General features: G+C 37.1%; 1 protein-coding gene across 3 annotated transcripts in view; it reads right to left on the reverse strand.

Moving 5' to 3' along the window:
* Positions 1 to 2,739: 2,739 nt before the first annotated feature.
* LOC122404841 (globin-1-like) overlaps positions 2,740 to 26,236 on the reverse strand; it is a 79,783-nt gene continuing 56,286 nt past the window's right edge. For all 3 annotated transcript variants that reach the window (XM_043409107.1, XM_043409109.1, XM_043409108.1), the window contains 3 exons: positions 20,296 to 21,071; positions 8,898 to 9,129; positions 2,740 to 6,798 (listed from right to left, as the gene is read on the reverse strand). In XM_043409107.1, coding sequence (XP_043265042.1) covers positions 6,628 to 6,798; positions 8,898 to 9,129; positions 20,296 to 20,456 — 564 coding nt within the window. In that variant the 5' untranslated portion in view covers positions 20,457 to 21,071 and the 3' untranslated portion in view covers positions 2,740 to 6,627. The remainder of the gene's footprint in view (positions 6,799 to 8,897; positions 9,130 to 20,295; positions 21,072 to 26,236) is intronic.

Raw genomic sequence — 26,236 nt, forward strand, 5'->3', positions numbered from 1 at the left:
AGGCTGCGTATCAAAAGGGAATAAAAAAACACGTGGTAACCTTTATATATGTATATATATTTTCTTCTATATATACATATATATACATATATTTTTTAATATGTAATACTCCATCGGATATAATAATACATTTGGGCCTGCATAGAACAAACAGACAGATAATGCAACATTCGCATAATTGTAAAGTATACTATAAATTAATGTATACAATATACATATATTTCTCGTGTGCTTTCTCCGATCCGTGAAAACTTTCGATTAAATAGGTCTCTTTTTGCGCAAAAGGAAGGTACAACTCGTTTTGTGCATTTTATTTTTTTGTTTTCTTTTTCATATAAAACTCTTTCCTTTTTTTCTCTCTTTACGGTTAAGATTTATCACACACGAGACGGTTACGGTAAGAATTCTTTTACTCTGTAAATTTATATACGAAATTAAGCATCCAGTAAAAGAGACTAACAAGAAACTTGTAGTAACTCAATTTTGAAATGATGTAGGCACTCGATATATATATTTGTTTCTTTTTTTTTTTCTTTACACGTAATTTCACTTTCATTAGTATGGAGCCGTATTTAATGTATAAAAATTTTACAGTGATCCACGAGGGGCAGGGGAGGTTAGGTCTATAGGGGGCGGGGTTGTTTGCTTGTTTCGGAAGTGATAAACGCGTCTCCAAGGAAATGTTTCAATTGTCGAGCAAATGGTTCCTTACCATACACATCTAACGTGCCGTGTGCACAGTTTCATGTTTTAGCGTACAGTCTAAAAATTCATTTTAAGTCCGCGTTCGTTCTGTGTAACAACAATTTCATACAGGTTTTGTTAATACTCATTTCATGCAACATTTATCACAGCGCCATTCGTGGTTCGTCGCAAGGAAGTACTAAACGTGGTGAATAATATTTAACGTGACGTAGTACAATTCTGGTACAAAAAATTGATACAATGTACAGGGTGTCCAAATAAACTATCAAGATTTTCGGAAAATTGGTTTAAAAAATCCGTACATTCTTTACGTACATCTCACTTTGCATTTTTCATCCTCGTTATATTTTTGTTACAAAAGAACAGGAGGAAGTGTTTGAAAAAACAATTGTTATTCGATCGAACCTATTCTACCCAAGCTTATGTCTAACAAGACTGATCGAACTGCGAAGGCGCTGTGTTCTTACCTAACTTGTCAATCAATCTTACTTTTGGTTAATAAGAGCGTGTTCACGTTGTACACGATTGTAAATACGTCATCAAAAATATACAGGGTGTTCCTGGGAAAAATTTTAATGGGGGATTTTAGAGGCCAAAATAAGACGAAAATCAAGAATACCAATTTGTTGATGAAGGCTTCGTTAAAAAGTTATTAACGTTTAGAGTTTGGAGAACGGCGCGTGATAGTGGTTCTCACACGCGAAACTTTAAACGTTAATAACTTTTTAACGAAGCCTCGATCAACAAATTGGTATTCTTGATTTTCGTCTTATTTTGGCCTCTAGAATCCCCCATTAAAATTTTTCCCAGATACACCCTATATATAATCAGTGATTAATTTTGTTACGCCCAGTCGATTACGAAGTGTTCGTATCAAAATTAAAATTTAAAATTAAAAAAAAAAAATTTGGTTTCCATTATGCTTATCGCAATTGCAAATTGTAAAATGCCAATTGTACGCCAATGTATAAATGTAAACGATTTTTGGTATTTATGTCGGACGATCGTGTATAATGTGAAAGGCGCGTTAACATATTCCCTTCCTTATCATTGAACACGTATTTTCTCTCTCGGACAAAATATTCGTAGTTTCCTACCTCGTCGATCGGGAAACGATTTATGCTCTTATATGAAATGTCTCACTTTTGATGCAAGAAGTAGGCCTGTCTGATTTATTTAAACGCACTATTGCTAATATGTTTCTGATAAATAAATCCCCGTCTGTTTCGATTTTTCTATTTGTTTCATTACATTTATTATTATGATCCAAATAAATCTACGACAATGTTTTATCCCTCCTCGATCCCACCCCATGTATATATCAAATATGGTATAGGTAATAAATTAATAAAAACTAATAAACGGAATAAATAATAAAAATTTCTTTTTTTTTTTAATTCGTTTGCAAACCGTGCGTGTTTTGCCTCCCGACTTGAACACATTTTATTCGAAATAAAATAACAATTCGAAGTGATCGATTATTTCAAATACTTTATTATTTTTATTTTACAAATGACACGAAAAAAGTGACTTTTATCTCGCGCGAGATACAGATAAATCATTTTCAAATTCAACTCGCAATAAATAGAATCATATACTGTATATACGTTTCAAAACAATGACATAACCTAAAAAAGAAAAATGGAAATTACTTCGTCATTTTGTAGTCTGAGGTTTTTGATATATAAACAGTTTAAAGTTTAGACCAAACTGAAAGCTTTTATTACACCTCGTAAACCAAACAGATTCCAAAATGGCGGACCTTTACGATTTTTGTTTGCATTGGGAATTTGCATGTTGCGTCGTAATTTTGAAACGCACCGTGTACCGTTTATAAACAAAATTTGTTATCATTTACGCGACAGTGGATATCATATCCCCGTCGACGAGATACACGAATAAATTGATCCCAGAGAGAAACAGAAATAGATAAGTACGGCGAGGAAGATATAGAAACAAAGGGGTCCCATGTTTCAAGAACCACCTAGGAAATTGACATTGCGCAAAGGGATTTGCACCCTGAACGTTCGCATATCTTAATCGCGAGTAAAAATCTATATAATTGTCTCTTGACGGTCAAAGATCGTGCACGTTTCTTAACATCTTTTTTGATTATACACTATAAAAATCGTCTGACTACGATTGATGATTCATCCGTTCGATGAGCTTTAGAAATTCACCCTTTTGCTGTATTCGTAAAACTGACACACTTATGTACGCATGACGTGATACAGAGTTTGCGCAGAAAAATATTCGCACTTAATTTACATTGCGTTACAAAATTTCCAAGGTGTCGTGATCACGTAACAAACGATCTTTGCTATCGAGTCTTTAAATAAAAAATAACGATACGCGTAATGTGAATCGAATCCGTAAATCGACGTCTATTTTCCCTTGTATCAATATTATATAAACGTTCGCGTTAGCCGTTACAATTAACGCGCATTGAAAATAAATCTATACCGACGTAGAAAATAATTTGTTGCTTGAAATTTGTCTCATTGTCTCATTGCACATTTTTCTTTTATTATAAAAATTATTTCACACCTGTAGGCATTCTGTATTTGTTCGACAATGATCAGGAATTATTATTACAAATATTATAAGTTGGTTTCCTTGCGGGACACAGACGATGAGATATGACGACGACATAATTATTGGACTAGTTTGAAAAATATGGTTAGCGATACATGAAATAATATTGAAGGGCGCGCATATTTATCTAACATATTTCATTTAGGTAATAAATAGTCTTAATCAAGGTTTTGTTTTTCAAACAGTGGTACACGCATTGCTGCACCACACTTTTTATTTATTTCATTCTGTTCTCCGACCAGAAACAAGCTTCGAATCGTAAAATACTGTTATGGCGGTACGACATTCTGGTCCAAAACAATTATAAGTATACGTTATACTTATCGTATATTAATTTACTTCAATTCAGGGCAAGACCAGGTGACACGCCACGGTTGAAAAAAATTCCCAACTTACTATCGACCTTAACCTACAAAATAATTTATAGGTTAATTATTTCAATTCTTAGGTCTCGATAAAAAGGAAAGTCTCGTTTAAAAACCATCGATGACCTTGAAATCTCGACAAATATAACCTTCGTTAAATAAGAAATCACTGTTTCTCTGGCGTTTTCCATTAAAAGCAAGCCGTATCACCTAACCTCGCCCAACGCAAATTGAACATACTCTTTCACACGCCGTTGGAAAGCTGTGTGTACGTGGCTATCGCGTCTTACTTAATTTCCGACGTACGAATTGGTCCGTTTCCGACTGGAATGTATTTATTTCACGCGGAATCTGTTTTCGATTGAACGGATACGAAACCAAGCCTAAGAAATCAACGGTACTTGCTTATTAATAATCTTTCTTTTCTTTTTTTATTATACACACGTGCCGTTGCATTTTGTCACGCTTGTAAGCGGCCTAATGGATTCTGTACTTTGCGAGAACACAGGTTATCGATTTCTTTGTTAGCTGTTGTGACACTTTCCAATATTGCTCCCCTTGTAACGAGGTGACTTTGAAACGCTTCGCGACACACGAATTAACGACGAAGCGCATGGGACATGGCAGATACAGTAAAATACCAGTCTGAACCGTTGTTTAGAAAAGTGTATACGTTGTGAGAACCTAGAACGACGATCGTTCGATATTGCCCCGCGGATTTTAGTTATTTTCTGTCGCGTCCATCTTGGCCGCCATGTTGGATATAGAGATCGTACGATGCAACAATCACCGTTTCGATATTTTGATGTTTGGAAAGGGTATCGAATTCTGAATAAAAGACTATTAAAGTGGAAGTCGATAATAAATAATTACGAAGATATTTTTTAATTGATTCTTAATTTAAACATTGGTCACAGCGTCGTCCATTATACGATCGATATAATCGCACAGGAGGTTAACCAATTTCATTCTCCTGAAGATGTTTGTCGTTTCTATAGAGGTATTACTGTCAGGGAATTAGTATACTGTTTTAATTTCAGGGTTATCCAGGAAAAGTCACCTCGAATATCTCAATTCTGCGAATGATTGTCAAAGGAAAAAAAGGCTTCTAAATTCTGTTTTATTTTTTTTTCTGACACCGCCATGACGGGAGGATGTTTTCAGTGCACTTAGCAGGGGAATAGATTTTGTCACGAACTATAGAAAGCTGTGCTACATACGTGACTTACGTAACCCAAGGTTCTCATGAATAAAAACACCAGTTTAACGTTCGATTGGTTCGAGGTAATCACTATTCTGGTACCAATTATCGAGCGCATGCTGAAAGTCAGAAGAGCACGTGAATCCGCTTAAAAACTCGACTTCGCCGCCCGTGGAAATTATTCGACAGAAAATGGCGCGAGATTCGAACTTCCAGTATTTTTGTAGCCCCCGAGAAACGTTAAAACGGACAAAAATATGTAAATTTTTATATCGAAATTAAATGCAAAACTCAATTTAATTTGAATTTTATAAATTGGGAACTGCAATACCTTCGAAACGACCAAATTTTTTTTTTAACCAACGATTAGTAAACAGCAGAACAAAACTTGGAACGTATGCAAAGTTACGATTTTTTGTACACGAAAACACTGTATGTTTACAGAACGCTTGGAGAGAATGTTAAAACGTTAAAAAATCCAACGAGCATCGCTGTTTCCGCCTTTGATGTTTGCACGCTTCGTTTCGAGAGAATAGCCCTGCACTAATATGCATTTTGAGCCTGCAAAAGTGCCGTTTAAAAACGCGTACAGCGAATGTTAACAATTAGAACGTGGCTGAAATCCCGCGTTTCGAGAAAAACAATTGAAACTTTGCTCTCTGTCGTGCGATCTCTCAGAGTCCATCGAGTTCGTTCGAAGTAATTTTATTCAGCTATTCTTCGTAACGGATTTCAGGAACATCGTACGAATTTAATTCTATTTAATTCGCGTTCGTATAAAGTTTCGGTGAACTTTAAAAAATTCAATATATATATTATTATTTTCACATATAACTTAACTCTGGTTTAAAAGAACAATACACATAATTTACTTGAAACTGTTCGGTGAAACAAGGTCGATCACAGAAATTAATTCGTTAACGTTTCCCTCGGTTCGAACATAATTTCACGAAAACGAAAAACGTTGAAATCCTTTGTCTTTTCCTTGGATCGAATCAACTTACAATTATGGAACGGCATCTCCTCTAAATGTCGACAATTGTTGGCAGTAGTCCGAAATAATCCACGACGCTCGTGTACTGTACAAATAAATAGAGATCTGCGTCGATCCAGTGGCGTGGAGGAGCCTCGAATTTCGTAATCGATATTCAAGGGGCAAACAAATATCTACGATCGATCCTTACGGCGCAGGATCGTGAAAGAATAATTTAAAATCGAACTAAAATTTTTCCTATTAAATATATGTTTGGTTTTACGCTAATTATAGTATAAAGAAGCCGACCGTTGGTACAGGAAGTCAATAAATACCGAACGAAACCGCGTCGTTCATCTTCTTTGACCGTCAATAGAATCCACGACTCGTTTCGTCGTTCGCGGTACGAGACGACCAAAGACGTGCAATACGATAATCATAGTTACTTCCCACACGTATTATTTCCCACAACCGAGACCCGCTCGATGGAAAACGATCCTCAAATCTAACCGCCCGGCGAAGCAACTTTCCGCGACTTCCGTAAGAAAAATGTAACTCGACGTTTTAAATTCGTCCCACGCAGTTTTTTTTTTTTTTTTTTTTTTTGTGTGTTTTCCACTGTTCTGAGAAACGGAGATATTTCGGAATAGACGAACGATCGTTCGAATCGAGTGGTCGGACTCGTTCTGTCCGGGATTGTTCGGTTCCCCCGTTCGAAAATTACGTTCCCGAAGGACAAAAGCGATTCAGGAATTATCTCGATCGGACATTAAAGTTCCCCGACTCGACTAGGATTTAGCAGTGTCGCTCTGTGCTTTGTCGTTCTGGGCCTCGTTGAACCCGTCGATTAGCGTTTCAATGATGAACTTAATCGTTAGCTTGTAGACGTTCTCCACGTTCTCGGAATATCGGTCCTCCAGGGTCCTCTCCACCGCGTCCAGGAATGGCTTTTCGATTTTCTGGAAGCACAATTTCCGTATACGTATCGCACGAACACATTGTGAACACAGAAAATAGTTAAAATATATTATACAGCACTAGGATCAACTTCGAATAAACCTGCGAACATGCAAACGATTGTGTAACACTGTATTTACTAAAGAAAGTGTACGTTCGTTGTATCGCGACGCGGCGCGTGTACGTTGCACGTGGCTCGAGCACGGAATGAGTAGAATTTAGAAAGGATGCGTACAGGGGAAACGAGAAGAGACGCGTGATTGGTTCTTGCCACTAGAGCGGGCACGCGACGCACCAATAGACGCTTATCACTAGGACCGTGTGCATTAAACTCTGTCTAATAAAATGAATATTAGATTTGATAAAAATTTCACCTTCCTTTTAAAAGAATCGAAAGAGAATTTGTTTTCGAAAGTAGTTTTTCTATCTTTGAAAGATATAATATTTTACGAGGACTGATGGTCAAACAAATATGGCGACCGTGCATGGAAGAATCGTGTCTTTCCTATTTCCAAACGCGTTTTGTATTTCTTCTAGCAAAAGCGAGACAATTCAATTTCACTCGTAGCATCGCGGTCGATCGAATACTTTTGCGGTCCACTTTATCTTTCCATCGTCTCTGCGAGCATCGCCTACTTTCAGTAACTGTGAAACGAGTTCCTTTGCCCCTCTGGCGACTCCCGAAATCGTCTAGCGCGACGTTGCGTGGGCGGGGTGCAACAGAACCACGGAAGAAGACATTTAAAGCGCGAGGAAAGGAAAATCGATAGGGAAAAATCAAAGGATCGCCCGACGAGAAACGGTCGCTCGGAGACAATAAAAATATCTTCAGTTATGACGAATGGTGTCTAATGTAATTTCTTATTAATTTTTTATCGTAGAAATAATTATAATTTTGAGATTGTTCGGATAGAGTGATATCGAGTTTCGATAATATTTGTGTTATTTATAAAAGTTAAAGTCGTTGGATCAGACGACTGTTAATGAGATTTGATAAAAATAGATTGCAAATGAAGTAGGTGCTCGAGACCGTTCAAGAACAGTTTTAGCGAACAGGATTTTTGTTCTCGTCTGCCTTTTAAAGACTAATGGAAGCTGTTACGGCTTCGCTGAATAAGGAACGGGCAATATTTCTTAATAATTCCGTTAATATTTTCAGAGAAACGTTGTGTAATTGCATTATCGTTAAACGACGTGACGTTGACACGCTTCTGTTCTCAAACAATTCTAATTTCATTCCACGGGACTTCACGTATCGTTTATGTCGCGACGATACACTTTTTTTTTTAAATTCACCAGACACATTTTAATCGAGTAATTAGTTTCCTTAATAGTCTATAGTGAATAATAAATAGTATTTAGTCCGTCAGGGTCTAACCTCACTTAATTCTAACCTTAATTGACGCAATTTTTTTATTTTAAGGGAGAAACGAACCTGATCCAAGCCGCCATTTTTATTTACCTTTCTCGAAGTTCACTAGCCACATTTTAGTTAAATAATTGGTTTCTCTAGCATTCTATAGTGGATAATAAATAATCTTTGGTACGTCAGGGTCTAACCTCACTTAATTCTAACCTTAATTGGTGCAATTTTTTTATTTTAAGGGAGAAAGGAACCTCATCCAAGCCGCCATTTTTATTTACTTATTTCGAAATTTACTAGGCACATTTTAGTTAAATAATTAGTTTCTCTAGCATTCTATAGTGGATAATAAATAATCTTTGGTACGTCAGGGTCTAACCTCACTTAATTCTAACCTTAATTGGTGCAATTTTTTTATTTTAAGGGAGAAACGAACCTCATCCAAGCCGCCATTTTTATTTACCTTTTTCGAAGTTCACTAGACACATTTCAGTTGAATAATTGGTTTCTCTAGCATACTATAGTGGATAATAAATAATATTTGGTACGTCAGGGTCTAACCTCACTTAATTTTAACTTTAATTGGAGTCATTTTTTATCTTTTGCTCACATTTCAAAATGGCGCTTTGTTAGACTCGATAAGAGTGTCGTAGAGTTTTATTTCGAACCAGATATGTATTTCTACGAAGGTGAATAATTAGTTAGGGGTGTCGTTTACCGAAAAACGTAAAAATTTACCCAAAAATATTGTGGATTGAAACCAGGGATCTTCGTGTGCGTGGCACCGACTTGATGAAGGCAGGTCAAGAAGACGTCCATGTCGTCAAGGCCTTTGATACCTTCGTTGAGGGCCGACATAACCTTCTCCGCGTGTTGCGCCAATTCCATGCTGTTATTCTGTTGCTCTTTCGTCTTCAGCTCGCGAAATTCCGTGAACATATTTAACAATTCCGCATTCTCTTCGAACAACCTACGAAAAATACGAAAATTTATGGCACTAAGAACAACTTTGCAAAAATATTTTTATTTTCTTTTTCAACGTATTTTTAAATATCACAGTTGCTCTATACTAAACTACGCGTGATATATGGTTACGAAGAAAGAGGAACTTAGTAAAAGACGCCATTTTGTTCATGGCTAGCAATTTCTGCAATTTAAAAATCCTCAGAATACTGGGACAAAGATTTAAGGGTGCATTTTATTGTGACACGAGTTTTATTTGGAAAAATATTTTTTTCGAAATTTTATGTCGCATAATTTATCGTAACTGGAATATTTGTTGTCTCGTAACATGTTCGAAAGCTGGTACGTTATATTTGCTCGTTATCAATTATTATCGGACTACGCGATCACGCTAGAGGCACATGCCATTTAATGGCCAATCCTATCATTCATCATCTGCGATTGTGTCAAACAAGTATCGTGTCCCGTTATCATTCGTATTCCACTTCGTTCCATAAACCTCCGTGACTTCCTGTTCGTGATTATACACGAAAAGGATAAACGAATGCTTACGATCCAATGTGATTTTTAATCCTGGAAGTTCACCGAACGATTCGAATATCTCTTAAAAATACACGGGCACAATTTCAGGAAAACAGTTTCATTCAAAATGGCGCTCGAACAAAGGGTTGTAAGCTTTCCATAAGTAAATACATACGTTGAGTACTCGTCGGAAGATCATGCTGATATAGATAAAACATTTTTACTGTATTTACGAACAATTATCAAATTTCTTACGACGAGAAGAGAAACCTTCGTGTCACGTGAATTTAAAAATATACGTATTTATATCTCGCTAGTAACATTTCGCTAGGGACTTTTTCAGCCATTTCTGAAAGGCACAGAACTCATTTAGTGTCGGTTAATCTTAGAAACAAGTAATAATAGTGATTTAAAAATAGTCCTTTGTACCAATCTGGATCAATATATTCATCCATGCATTTACTTTTCACTAAAAGAACGCGAGAATGGATGCTATTTATATACGCACAATAGTTACCGTCGCGTATAGTTGTTTTTATGGAATTTCGAAGATCGTCTCATGCTGAACAAAACCCAGGAAAATTTCGTGTTAATACTCTTTGGAAAATATATAGTAATTTTTTTTCTCGAGGTTTCTGTTGCAAAGAACTCGTGCACATAACCTCACAATAGAAACACACAACCTCGCGATCCACTTAAATACCAAAGCAGTTTGCTACATTTTCTACTTCACCCGAGCGATTTCTCACCAATTTTATTTTCGCCAATTGTTGTTACCAAGAATGTTATCTCTCTTTTAAACAACTTTTGCTCGACAAGTTTAAAGTAACTTCGGTTTCACGTTTGCTGGAACACCGGTTCGCCGGATACGATCCATTCTCTTTAAAAGCAGCACATGCTCCACTTTCTCTGTCAGCCCGACGAAGAAAGAGAACCAACGAAACGTATCTGACCCTTTTTGAAAATCCGACGCCCTATCGAGACACAAACGTCGCGTGTTTGTGCATATAAATCAGAATTAAGAAATTCACCCCCGGCTAAACGACGGAACCTCTTCGAGAGAGAGATTTTCGAACAAAAGTGTTCTAAGAAAATAAGTCCAACGCGTGGTTTGCGTTTCTATCAGAGCGAGAAATTTAAAGATAATTTAACAAAGTAATTTAACAAAATAATTTTTGAAGGAGGAAAAAATTTGAAAATTTGAAGATTATTTTAAAAATGTTCCCAATTCAGTCACGAATAAAGTTCCATGGGTAAGAACGTGCATCGTTTTCCGGTGCTTGGTACGTTACGTAACCCCCCACCATCGTCGTAGGCCCGCCCACTTTCTCCCACCCTCGTCGTTAGACTCTCCTCGTCGTCACCAGTAGAGACGTTCGAAGCGGTACAATAGACATTCCAGAAATGTTCGAAATGGTACGATAGACGTTCCAGAGACGTTCGAAATGGTACGATAGACGTTCCAGAGACGTGCGATGTGGACTTCGAACGTCTCTGCAACCTCTATCGCCCCACTTTCAAACGTTTATAGGATATCTATCGGGGAAGAGTGTCCGGGGGCTATAAACCCCTCGAATTTCCTCAAATACTGAAATCAATTTTGCAAATACTTAACCTATAAAAACCTATAAAATCACCAGTCAAATATTATCAAACATTCTCTGACGAGCAGTCCATTTGATCGAATCGAAAAATACTTCACCCCCATATGTGTTCTAATTTACTTTACAATTTCAATCGACATTTTATTTTATGTTATATCGTGATTTACACGGTTATTTTTCTGGCACCGAGGAGATGTTTCGAGATGTAGCGACAAACAAACGTCCGCGCGTTCTCCGTTCGAGCCAACCCTCTTGGGCTCGACGCCAGACAAAATAACTTCGTCCTGGACGATAAGAAACCCTCCACACCTTCTAAACATCCGATAAATTTCGAAAAAAAACCATTCAAACACGGGCACACAAAATACACACATTTTACAATTGTCGTTCGAGCAGTCTGTCCATGTATCGATGTAAAATTTATTTACCTCTGGGAAAAATTTTAATGGGGGATTCTAGAGACCAAAATAAGACGAAAATCAAGAATACCAATTTTTTGATCGAGGCTTCATTAAAAAAATTATTAACACTTAAAGTGTCGCCTGTGAGAACCACTATCACGCGCCGTTCTCTAAACTCTAAACGTTAATAACTTTTTAACGAAGCCTCCATCGACAAATTGGTATTCTTGATTTTCGTCTTATTTTGGTCTCTAGAATCACTCATTAAAATTTTTCCCAGGGTTGACCGAACACCCTGTATATCGTTCGATCCATAGTTCACGAAAGTCTTCCAACGTTTTCGAAACAAATGGTTTTAGTTTGTTCGAAAGTTACATTAAGATGATAAATCTAGTATCGTGGATCCAGAATGAAACCTACCCTCATCCTCTCTTTTTTTTTAACGTACTAAATAATTTTCGAGTTCTTTGTTATTAAATCAAATTCAATTTTTCTATCGTCGTAAATAGGAGTTGCACGAGACGGTAAAAAAAAAAAGAAATTTCTATTAACGAAGGGCCGCCTGGATGGAGCTTGACCAATATCCCGAACATAACACGCACGTACGGCCGTTTATTGATTTCGGAGGTTCTAGCTGAACTAAACGCGTCTGATACGCTCTCATCTCGAACGACAACGTCGACCAGATCGGGTTTGATTAAGCTGTCACGAAGCAAGACCGATCTTCCGTCCCTATTCGAATACATTATTACCGATCGGTGCTCGAAACACGATAAGAAAGCTTTGAAACGGTCCTTGGGGCTCGTAGACTACTATAAAAAAAGACATTTTATATATCGTTCCTTTAATTCCCTAGAATTATATTTTTTCGAAACTGTTAGAAATTTTTTTAACCTTCAATCGAAAGAAATTTAGAAATTTTAAAAGGCACCTCTTTTTCTGAAAAATTTTACACGTTCCACGTGGGTCTGTGAGCTTTAAAAAATTTCTAAGGGATGATTCACCCTCGTTTTTACGTTAAAAATTTTACAAAACAAACAGTGTACATTGCTCTTCGTTTCTACTTGCGTTAATTAATATTAGTATCCTTCTATTAGTTAAATTTTACTGTATACAATTTTCCTACAAACTTGCGTTTTAAGGAGAATATTAATTAGCAATATTAATTAATAAACAATAATTTAAACAATAGCAGTGCCACTAGGGTAGCAGTAAAGTGCCCCTAACTCGTATTAAATACGACTTCCATTGGAAATATTTTATTTCGAATTCCCTGCATTACCGACTGGAACAATTCTTGCTAGTATCCCTAACGGTGGAACATTCTCGTCAAACACATCCGTTTGAAGTAATCGAACAAGGATTCGACGTTGATCTGTCTGGAAGGCGTCGATTAAGTTGCGTAAAGAGTTAATTAAGCTATCTGGGAACGGTGTGGAAGGTCGACCAAGCTGCGTAACGAGGAACGAACTGTTGATTATACTATCATGGTGGGGAATGGGGCAGATTAGACTATCTCAGGGGCTGACTCGGTTGTCGCGGAAATAAATAAGGAGTCGATTACGCCGCCACGGCAAGGAGTGGTTGTTTACCTCAGGGGTTGATTAACCCCTCAACGACCGAGGATAAGACTCGACTCAGTTTACACGAGGCTTCGTGTATTTAAAAAAATTAATACCAAACGATAGGCAAGAGCCAATTTGATCTTTAAAATTCATTTTAAAACGTTCAGAAATAAAATTTGCTAATTTTTTTTTTGTCATTTGAAAATTTGTACGGGACCAAAAAATTCTGGAAATTTAATTTCCGATAAATTCTAATAATTTCGTTTGCTCCCGGTCAAACAAGGAAAACATGGGCTGCCCGTTTACTTGTATTTATATTTTACGAGAGGAAACGAGAGTTCGCGCGACGTACAGGGACCGTCGCCAAGGGATCAAAGCTGCCATCAAAGCTGCTGCAAAGAGGAGCTGATTATATTTTCTCATAAAGGAACGAGAAGCTGATGCGGCTGCCTTGAGAAGAGAAACGGGAGGACTTGGTGGTTTTTGTGGAGCAAGGATACGCGCACGGTGTCCTAAAGAGCAAATATGGCGCTGATTTCACGCACAGTTTGGCTCTAGGGACTCCGTCGTACTTGGCTGGAATTCAAATCGAATTGCTTTTAACTCGACAAATTAAATAAGATCCTTGGTGCTCGGTCAGTCCTTGCCATATCTTTCGTAGTCTCGCTCGCTTTAAACCGTATCGTCTTTCAAACTGCGAAGATAAAATTCCAAGCATGCAGAGTCCTGCCTTATCGATCGAGCGCGTAAAAATTAAAGACGCCGGAGGAGCCATAAAAAAAAATGGCGTCGCGAGAAACGAAATAAACGCAAGCGCGAATATATCGAATTCGCGTTAAGAAACGATAAAAATCTAAAATTAGGTGACGCAGAGGTATTTGGAATCGAACTCTGAACGTTTAATTTAATGTAAAACTTAAATTCCGTGAGACTCACGCGATTTCAGCTTTTTGTTTCGGCCAAAAGAAAATAATACGCAAACGTGAATGTCCATATACCGATTCTCGATGGCAGAATGCACGTTTCCAATCTTATTCTATCAACGAGAAGCTTTGTGCTCTCCGTGCGTCCGCCGTACTGTGGACAGAATCGTTTGAACCAAGCTCGTATGTGTCATCCAGCTGGAAGGCTGAGTGGCGAGGGATCGCGGACGCCATTTATAATTACTTTATCGCGTATTTAATACACTTCCAGCTTTCACGTTCGAGCGTACATATATTTCAAAAAAAGATTTGAAAAATGGACATTTTATCCTATACATATACAGGGTGTTCAGCCACCTCTGGGAAAAATTTTGATGAGGGATTCTGGAGGCCAAAATAAGACGAAAATCAAGAATACCAATTTGTTAATGGAAGCCTCGTTAAAAAGTTATTAACAATTAAATTCAAAAATTTCAAATCGTTCTAAAAAAATTATTTTTGATTGCGTGGGTCAATAACAATAATTTTCGGTGGAAACATACCCCTAGAATCTCCCATTAAAATTTTTCCCTGGGGTGGCCGAACACCTTGTATACAGAGAATAAAATTTCCATTTTCAAATCTTTTTTCAAAAGTATGTCTGTCCAATGTTCGCCATTTCTATTTGTTGGGTGCAAAAAGAATTTTATTCTCCATTTTCGACCTATTTTATTGCACTACCCCTCTCCCTTAATTCTACGACACCCTGTATAATTATTAAAATTAAAATAATTTTCTAAAGTTTCAAATAATTTTTTGCCCCATTTTTGTGCGTTGCGTCTTTTTATATTTGTAAAAGAGACTTTGGAAAATTATCGAATAATTCAAAATTAATTTTTTTACAATCAATTTATAATAACAATTGTCTCCGTTTCCACCGTGGACGTTAATATCCCCTGTTTTTGGACGATTTCCGAGACGAGTGACACGCGAGATTTGAAACGATCAGATTTTCAACGACGCCGAGCGTTTTTTGATTAAGTGTACAGAACGTTCATGAAAGATTAAATTTCAAAGGGAGTGTACAAAGGACTAACATCGGCAGATTGCGATGTAAAAGATGAAACGCAAGGAAAGGGAGAAACGTCAAAGAGCAAAAATGATTTGGAGGAAAATAAAGGAAAATGTAGAAGAAGAGCAATGAGAAGGGAATGGAAAATCCGGGAGTAGGATGGAACGAAATTGAAAGAAGCGTGCTGTAATGAAATAAAAAACAAAAAAACAAAAAAAAATAGTACGCCGTGGAAGAGGAAAATCGAAGAAACAGGATAGACTCATTTACGCGTCGATGCGTCCAGAAACAACCATGAGTGGTACTATACCAGCGCCTGGTCATGTGAATAGTCTGAAAATGCCAATACGAGGAAGCCCATTGTTCGTCAGCGGTCGGAGGGAAGAGGAAAAACAACGACTGCCGCGCGTGCTTCGCGTACAACTTTCGAAGCGTGGACGTCCGTTAACGATGGCGGAAAAAAAAAAGAGGAAAATACCGACTATACAGCGTTTGGGTATTAAATGTCCACGGTTCGGGAATACCTTGTTGATAACCGTCGAAAATCTATAACCGATACGTTGATGTCGAGGGAACTGGGAATTCCCGCGAAAAGAATTTAATTACGGATCCCGATAAACTGGCCGCACAGACGCGAAACAATACCTCGTGGAACTGAAATAATTGATTCTCAAGTCGAAACGTCGAAGGGAAGAAATTCTAATAGAATTCGCGAGTTTTAGGAAGGTTACGAAGGTTCCTGCGCTCGCCGCCAGAGGGCCACGACGTTCTTGTCTCTCCCGTATGAGCTCGACCGTCCACTCGTTTATACATATATGCTACTCGAGTGTCCATTCAACGTCCTGGCGTCTCTAGCTTTCTCCATACAGCGAGCCAGTACTAAGGCAAATTGTAAGCTATACGTAGTTTACAAATTGTCTCGAAACATCTCAAAGATGGATTTCTAATGTTTGCAAGTGGAATGTAATTAAATAAAAATATATTTGATCTTAAAGTTTTTACAGCGTTCCTTCCAACAGTCGATAAAACAGTTCTCGACGACGGTTCGTGGTTGAAATTAAATCAGAAAACTTTCCTCTCTCTGCACCTCTCGGGGGTGTTCCGTTTATATATTTATCGGTATTTTTCTACGCTCGATTATTACTCCCGTAGGGGGAACGAATCTCGCACCCGGTTTTCTGACCGCGATAAATTATTTCAGGGTACCCCTTTGTAGACGTATCCCATCCGCTCTAGTTACGTTCAGAGTACATCAATATCAAGGAATCCCATTATTCAGTAACAAGTAGATAGATAAAGATAAAAAATAAATGAAGAGGGACGGTTCGAGGCGGCGCGCGTGAGGTATAAAAGAGGTTATGAAACGAACCAGCGGTGCGAGTAATAAAATGGAGTCCCGAAGAATGGGGAATTGAAATTTTAAACAAGTCGCGAATAACGCGAATCGAGGTGTGCAAGATAATTGGTCCAATTCTAAAATACAATTCTCCTCGATTGCACGTGGAAGTGTCTACAGGTTAAGTTCGTCGCGAATAGGGGGGAGTTGGAAGACGTCGAGCGTCGAAATTCGAGCGTACAAATTGGTTTGTTCAGAGATTAAGACGCGCGGACTTGTTTGTTCAGGACTTACGAGCAGATCTGTTTCTAAGATATAATATTCCGAATATGGGCGTAGTGCCAGAGTGGGGGGCGACGACGCGGTTGGGTTAATTTGCAAAGCCTTCGGTTTATAGGGGATGACGATCACTGTGTGTTCGAGTCGCTAACAATATTCGGTTAAATTGGAGCAAGGTGACCACCGACATCTAACGGGTCGCCCTCTCGTACCGGACTAATAAACCTTTAATAACGGTTTCTTGAATTATAAATAAATCCTCGAAGCTAGAAATTTTAACGAGATGCAAAAATTAAATCTAAAAGAAATTTTTAAATACAAAAATTCAAAATAAAATAATTTCAAAATATAAAATAATAATTTCAAAAAATAAAATAATAATTTCAAAAAATAAAAACTATGTAGAATGGAATGTATGGTAACATGGTTTATAAATTTGAATACTATAGTAATTTTGCATCACAATGTAAATGAATGCTATATGAAAGTCCACAGATTGTCCACGAAAACGAAACTTTGTTTTTGGACAATAATATATATTTACAAATTCATATTTGTCATAGAGGTTATTTTTACAGTTATTCTTCAATTTTTTAGCTCCTTGATGGAATCGAGTATGAGAAATATTTGCATTTCTTATGCAAGTGTGATGTTAGCCATTGTAAATATATGCTTGTAAACTATAATAGTAGTGTGATCGTATTGGAAGATTTGACATTGCATTCAATGGAGGACGTTTCATCGAAGATAAGCAATCAAATAATTGTTCGTGCACGGTGGAGGTCCAGGAGACTGTAATTAGACGAATTGGCATAGGTTGAACCAGTATCAAGTGGAATTACCTACCATATGTCGGACACTATCTACACGTAAACTGTGTTAAGTTTGTACCATTGAAATATTTCACAAAAAAATCGTTTTTTTTTTATAATATTCGTCGATACGTTGTACTTTGTTCTTTGTAAATTTTCCAAATTATTAACTATGCAAACAAAAACTAATCGAATATGATTTCAGGAAATTATTTCAGAATTTTCATTTGGGAATTTGACTTTCAGTCATTTTTTTCTTTTTCAGAGATTTGAAATCAGAAATAGTGGTTGAAATAATTTGTATAAAAAATAAGAGGTTAATTGTGGTTCCATTAATGCTTGTAAATTCCATCCTAGGCGTCAAATTGATTAAACGAGACCGTCGAATACCGTGTATAGGTAAAATCTAATATTAGATAACGTGTTGTAATACAGATTTGGGGTCTAACCCTTGGCTAGAATATTGATTTTACTCTTATAGACGAATATATGGGAGCCCAGCGGCCATATGCGTTATACAAACTTATATAAAACAGTGATTTTACTGGAATTAAATTTTTTTGGAACAGCTACGAGCACTTCTCCATCAGTTTCAGAAATTGCCATAAAAAAAACATATATTGAAGTTCCTGAGGGGCCCCTGTTTGATATGCCAAGGGTTAAACAGGGTTTCTGTATTCGTTCTATTATTATTAAATTCAACAGGAATTTTCAAAGCCGTTGCTCGTCTGCACCGCTTGGAAATAATATTTATTTTCATATCTTCAACCCTCGGCGTGATTCTGGGTCTTCTCCACCCCCGGTTTATCTTTCAAACTGCCACTATCAATAAAACGTTTTACAGTGCTCTGAACGTCCTTTCCGTACTTCCCTTGCGATATTCCACAATTGTATTTCTGGACTCAATATTTATTTCCACCGGTTTTTTTTTACTTCGAATCAATCCTTCTGCAAATCAAATTCATCCCCTTTTCACGGTGTCTAAAAGAAAAAAAATTAATTTATAATTATTATAATTTGCATTGCTCTCGTCACAATGAAATATCAAATTTTTTTCGAGTAAAAAAATTGAACAGAAATATTACCAGTTTGTATTTTCAACGAGAAAAGTTTCGACAATTTTTCATGGAAGAGATTAATTCTTTGAATTCTTTTGCAGAAATGCTTTGTACTTCTCTCAGAGCTTTCAGACATTTTTCGACGTCCTCGAGCGGCCATCTTTTCCGCGACCCCCAAACGGACCTTACATAAGTACGTCGCTTACACTCAGTTATTATACGCCAATATCTAGAAACCTATTGTTTCCCCGCGAACAAAGGGGAGCCGACAGATAAAGGGGCCTGGGCGTGTATTTGACACAAAAAATTGGAAATTGAATCTAGTATCCGTCGACGTATAAAAATGGGAACGGATAAGGGGAATCGATTGTTGGAGTTAATTATCATTACGGACCACGGTACCGTGAAATTAATCGATCATTTCATTATCTACCAAATGTTGACTCTCGTCCCTTTGAAGGGTAGTTACTTTTTATACGAAGGAACATTTTTTCAGATGACAATCTATAATTATTATTTGAGTTCTAGTCAGTTTGCTTTGTCTACGTCCCTAAGTGTACTTACGCTTTTCTCTTTTTAAAAATTAACTAAATCTGGAATATTAATATACAGGGTGTTCAACCACCCCTCGAAAAAATTTTGATGGAAGTTTTTAGAGGCCAAAATAAGACGAAAATCGAGAATACTAATTTCTTGGTTGAGGCTTCGGTAAAAAGTTATTAAAAAATTAAATTGAAAAATTTCAAATGATTCTAAAAAAATTATTTTTGATTGCGTGGGTCGATTACGATCATTTTTGGTCAACAGACATATTTTCGAAATCCTATGCACTTTCGAGAAAAAAATTCGAGTAGGTGGACAAACTTTTCGGCGAAATTAAAAAGATTGATATGATTCTGGAAAAATTATTTTCGGTTGCAGGGGTCAATTACAATAATTTTAGGTGAAAAGATATACCCCCGAATTCCTATGCATTTTCGAGACAAAAATTCGAGTAGATGGTCAAATTTTTCGGCGAAATTAAAAAGTTTGATATGATTCTGGAAAAATTATTTTCGGTTGCAGGGGTCAATTACAATCATTTTAGGTGAAAAGATATACCCCCGAATTCCTACGCATTTTCGAGAAAAAAATTCGAGTAGATGGTCAAATTTTTCGGCGAAATTAAAAAGTTTGGTATGATTGTGGAAAAATTATTTTCGGTTGCAGGGGTCAATTACAATCATTTTTTATGAATAGACATACCCTCGAAATCCGACGCATTTTCGAGAAAAAAATTCGAATAGGTGGTCAAATTTTTCGACAAAATTAAAAAGTTTGATATGATTCTGGAAAAATTATTTTCGATTGCGGGGGTCAATTGCAATCATTTTTGGTGAGCAGATATACCCTCGAATTCCTACGCGTTTTCGAGAAAAAAATTCGGTAAGTGGACCAATTTTTTGTCGAATTTAAAAAGTTTCAAATCATTGTAAAAAAATTATTTTCGATTTCAGTAGTCAATTACAATCACTTTTTATGCATATACACATCCCCGAATTCCTACGCATTGTCGAGATAAAAATTCGAATAGGTTGACAAAGCGTGCCACACTTAGAATTGTACATCGATGGTTTACGAACCTTATGAACATGAAGACGCCAGTGGGCACCAGCGCTCTGAACACAGCTTTCCAGCTCGCCATAACCGTAAATTTCTGCTTCGCCGTTAACGGAAGTCGCGGATCCGTGGCGGCTTGGGGCGGCGTCTTCACGGTCGCCAATTTCCCAAGTTCGCAGCCCATGGTCGGGGGATCGGTTTTCTTCCTTCCACGGGAATAAAGAAGCACCAACACCACGACGGAACGATTCCTCGTTGAATCGAACAATTATTACGCTTTCCGGACCTAAATCCGAACCAGGGTTCGCCCGCCCCCCCCAATCGAGCCTCGTTAACCTTCGACTGGCATCGACGACACCTGATAGGAACCAATCCGATCGAAAAAAAAAAAAAAAGAACGGCCCGACACTTTTAATTAAGCAGCCGTTTCTCCCGCGAACTCACGGAGTTACCGTTAACAACCGTTTTCTCGGATATTCGTTCAACGCCGTTACTCGAACGAACACACCTCGAACACCGTCGACGATTCGGTTACCATTGCACGAAAACGAGTCTACTTTTCGATCGGGAACGTCGAACCATCCACTCTCGCGGTTCCTATTCGTTCATTCTTCGGCCGCCATTCACCCCCGACGGTCCCTCAACGTTGATTCCGCGATAACTTTGACTTTGGTCGGTTCGAGTTTCACGGAATCCATCTTCATCCGTGGACCACGGTTCGTTCTAAGGACTCGTGGTTTCCATCTTTGGAAAATCCTTCCGAGTTTCTTCTCGATCGACGAACCTCCGAGTTCTGGGACTGAAACGAACGGAAAACGTCGAGGTTAGAATTTGGACGGCGCGGAACGGTGGACTTTGTGGGAACCGTGAGATTCCTACGTCTGTAAAATCTAACGACTTTCCAGTTCAACCATACATTTAATTTTGCAATTTCGTCGATTAATTTTATCAACGCGATGTTAAATATTAAATAAGTTTTCTAATTTTAACTCGAAACACGTAAACTGGTGAGAACCTTTTGTTCCAGGAAACTTTGACGAGGATAAAAATTATGCTTCGTAATGTACACGGCGTGTGGAAAAGAAGGGTTCTGGGAATAGAGGTCTCCAGGCGTACCAGTGACTTTTTAATGGGATTTCTGCACAGTGAAACTAATGATACCTGGGTTTTAGGGAAGGTTAATACTTTACGAGATATTTAATGTTAAACGGTTAGCTACATTCATCCGTTGAAATACTACTTAACTTAACAACTATGGCCGTAACGTAGACTGCTAGGCGTTTGCCAGCCAAATCGATGTTCTTTTCCCACTGGTTCGAGCACCATTGGGACTTTTCTCGTACAAAATGAATCTTTTTCTCGTTACTACGTCTTCTTTATTGCATACTGCATTACTTCTATTTCAATTTTTTAATCAATCCTTTTATCCACGTTGCAATTCGTACTCTGTTGATATTTAAGGTTAGGTTTCCTATGGAAACTTTATAACCCGTCTTCGCAATTGTAATGGAATAAAAAAATAGTTTCAGTGTTTATTTACTGCGTCTACAACGCTGAACAAATCAACAATAATAAATAAACGTTGAAACAATTGAAAAAATGCTGCGGAATCGTTCCAAGGCTGCGTCTGATAAATTATTCATTCCGGCTTGTTTCATATCACGCAATACATAAACGGTGGAAGAAAAATAACCAAAACTAAATATACACAGTCCACTAAAAATTGCAACACCGATAAAAATCAAGGAGTTTGAACGCCAACGATAAAATACGAGAATGTTTTGTTAGAGAACGCGTGGAACTGAAATAACGTAACGAGATGGCGCGGTCGACACAGCTAACTATCGAAATGAATATTTAAGGTTAGGTTCCCCATGGAAATTATATAACCTGTCACGACAATTCGTAAAAAATAAGAAAATAATTTCATTTCTTTTTTACCGTATCTGTAACACTGTACGACTGTATAAGTACAAAATACTTATTTATTAAGAATAATAAATATACGTCGAAACAATTTAAAAGATGTTGCAGAATCGTTCCAAGACTGCGTTTGATAAATTAATCGTTTCAACTTGTTTTATATCACGCAATACATAAACGATGGAAGAAAAATAACCGAAACTAAATATACACAGTCCAATAAAAATTGCAACACCGATAAAAATCAAGGAGTTTGAACGCCAACGATAAAACACGAGAATGTTTTGTCAGAGAACGCGCGGAACTGAGACAATGTAAACCAGATGGCGTAGTCGACGCCAGGAGTAAGTCGAAAAATTAACGTCGCCGTAGATGGAAGCGATTTTCTGTTTAGATAACGTCGCCGACGTCCTCCTTCGTCGAGGAAAATAACGTCTGTATTATTATACAGAGTGTCTAGAACGAAAAGATATCGACTCGAGACAGAAGAAGGAAGAAAAGTTCCGGTAAACATACATTTGGAAATGTTCCCCCGAAGAGTTATTGCTGGGGAAACTTTACGTAATACATTTTACCGGGGATACTGAGAAAATTGTAGTAAATAAAACTCGCGGACGTTCTTTGCGTACGTGGACGATGATTTATTGGAAAAGTTGATCGAAATGTCTGCCACCCTATGACAGATATTTTTTTTGTATATTTAACGATACATGTGTATTTATTGGGACGAAATTTTCGTCGATGCGAATGATTTTATGGAACCGTTGGACTGTTATTTATTCGGACTATGTAAACATCCGAAGAGGAACGCGAACGAAAGCATATTTATGTCCAGTCGTCGTCGTTATCTGTGTCAGGTAGCGAAGATAGCGATAATGAATTAGTTTCCAGACGTATCAACGCCCTCCATTTTTTAAATACGGCCATTAATGGCTGACAACCCTGCCAGGTGCAAATAAAATAAATTCACGGTGTTTGGAATTGCGCTAATATTTTGTTATGTATTTTCTATTCACACTCGATGTTTACTGAACGATAACATTATTTATGTTTGCGATCTTTACTGCTGCGACTGAACGAAGAATTCTAATAATAATAATCGTGTTTAATTAATGTTAGAACGAATTGTTCTTGCGTTTTAATTTAAGAAGTTAATTTCATCTTGCTTTGGCGAGTAGAAAATGCATGTCAAGCGATTGGGAACAAAGCCAGGGAATTTTTGAAAGAGTATGCACTTTCCTCTGCGAAGACGTAAAGCGTGGGTGGAGGTGGAAGGGGAATATTTAGATCACTTTTTGTAGATACGGAAGCGGAATGCTGGAAGATAATCGTTTGCTCGCAAACTGCGTGCAATTAAGGAAAGAAAACAAATCATTTGTACTATAAAAATCACAAAATTGTTCTTAACTATTACGAGATTTATGTTTCTTGTTACTTTTGGTTCTCCCAACGGGATATACAGGGTGTTCGACCAGCAATGGGAAAAATTTTAATGGGGGATTCTAGAGGCCAAAATAAGACGAAAATCAAGAATACCAATTTGTTGACGGAGGCTTTGTTAAAAAGTTATTAACGTTTAAAGTTCCGACCTTACTGAATTTTTTTCTCGAAAATGCGCAGGATTTCGGGGATATGTCTATTCACCAAAAATGATTGTAATAGTCTCCCACAACCGAAAATAATTTTTCTAGAGCAATTTGAAATTTTTTTTTTTCGTTGAAAAATTTTGGGCACCTAATTAGATTTTCGGTAAGGAATTTTTTTCTCGAAACTGCCTAGGATTTCGGGGATATGTGTAATGACCAAAAATGATTGTAATCGACCCCCGCAACCTAGAATAATTTTTCCAGAACGATTTGAAATTTTGAATTTAATTGTTAATAACTTTTTAATGGAGCCTCCATCAACAAATTAGTATTCTTGATTTTCGGCCTATTTTGGCCTCTAGAATCTCTCATTAAAATTTTTCCCAGGAGTGAACACCCTGTATATTTGCTTGGTCCGATTATTCGGTTCAAGATTTTTGAATTAACAGTCACTTTAATGGTCAATGTGAAAGTATAGTGTTTAGATTGATCGAGACATCAAGCTTCCTAGGAACGAATAAACGTACCATCTTTTTCCGTGATGGAGGAAATATCGATTTACTAGGAACATTTATACCTACTTACAAAGTACAGAGAAATATCATTCCAAAGCGATTAAATGGAAACAGTCACTCGAACTCCCAGTTAAATATGATTATAACAAAGGAATATATTATACGCTGCTTCCGGTGAAATGTCTGATATCGACCCTATTTACTGATAAATCTTTTTTAACTATAAATAAACCGTGTTACTGGATCTAATATACTTAAACGTCACTCAACAACAACAAAAATATATTTTTCTTCTTAATAGAAATTTTTTTTTTTTCGCAGTTAAATTCGATCCAAAAATGTTTAAACGCGGAACTCGAGGTTAATGGTTAAAGCTTCTACGAGACAAAATATATTTGTAATTTTGAAAACTTTGAAAAGAAATTGTTGAAAACAATATAATCGAATATAGGAATTAATTTCAATTTTCAATATTCTGTAAAAATAAAGTGAATTTGTAATTTTGAAAATTCTGAAAAAAAATTGTCCAAAAATAATCGAAAGGTAATTCGATCAAAAATAGAAATTAAATTCCACGATTCAATTTTCAATGTTCAGTATCGAGGTTCGATTTTTTTAAAAAAACGACAAGGACATTCGATGTGCATAAGTTTGCATCTCATTATCGGCGTACAGCACCCCTGGATGAACGTCCTTGTTTATTTTACAACGTAAGTTCGGCTACGCAAGCAAGAAAATATAGGAAACCAGTGACAACGTTGATGATAAATATTGATACAAGTCTAAAGCTAGCGAAGAACGACCGATAATTGTTTAGAACGAATTGGAACGAAACGAACGCCACGAATAGCGTGAAAACAATAATGTCGCGTCGCCCAGTTAAACCAACGATTATTTTCGTTCGTTATTCGTTAACAAAATAAAAAGTACAGTCGAGGAACAAATGAAAAAACAATAGGCTTGGATAAATAGGATTCATGGCACCTTTTGAATTTAATACTGTTTTTAATTTATCGTTATACGTAATATAATAATTCTGAGATGTGGTATAAATAAATGTAGCAAAGTTAAATGCAATTAAAAGTCGTTGAATCCTGTTACCATTCTTGTTTTCAACGCAGCGACGACAGAATTGTCGCCCCGGTTCGTTTAACATTGAACAAACAAATATCTTTGACATTTGCATTGTGTCCTTAAACGCGGGGAAATTAATCGATCAAATACCTCGGTTGAAAAATAGCAACGATTAAATGTTACGGACACGTTTGGAAATTCTTGGAAGCGTGATTTTCGGGATAACGATATAATAAAATATTAGGTTAGGAACAATTACGTTCTCAGCTCGACATCGTGACTTTGATAATTTAAATACGAGATCCTTAAAGAGATACGTCTCCGGAGCTGAATCACGAGGCGGTAATTGAAAAGGAAAAGTCACGAGTAACTGTTAAATTAGCAGAATTTGTTTTCCGCGGAAAATTCTCAACTCGTTCGAGAAAGAGTCTCGCGAGGCCCAGGAGCATCCAGAAAAATAAATTTACAATTTTAACAAATATTGTAATTTTATTTAGTAAATATTGTAAATAGTCCGATGATAAAAGTCTCTCAAAAAGAAGGAACTCTTTATAAAGGATTAAAAAGAAATTTCAAAATCAAAAAATACGAGGGTAGTTTCCCAGTGATTTCGAAAACGAAAGAAACCGGGAAGGAAAACACCGACGAGTCACTAGGCTGGACCTCCTATGCCTTAGAATTATGAAACGAGGAAAATAGATCGTTAATCGCTTCGAGGACAAAAAGATCGATAAAACGATGTTAGCGTACGAAACGAGGGTCTGAAAGCGACGGACGGCGGAGGAAGCGACGTTTAAGCGAATCGTCCGCCGATCCGTCTAGTCCTGCACGAGGGGAGGAAGAGGGTAGAGAGCCGAGGAAGAATC

This window comes from Colletes gigas, unplaced genomic scaffold (assembly GCF_013123115.1).
Source record: "Colletes gigas isolate AHSC1104 unplaced genomic scaffold, ASM1312311v1 Colletes_gigas_Sc00003, whole genome shotgun sequence".
NCBI classification, from domain to species: domain Eukaryota; kingdom Metazoa; phylum Arthropoda; class Insecta; order Hymenoptera; family Colletidae; genus Colletes; species Colletes gigas.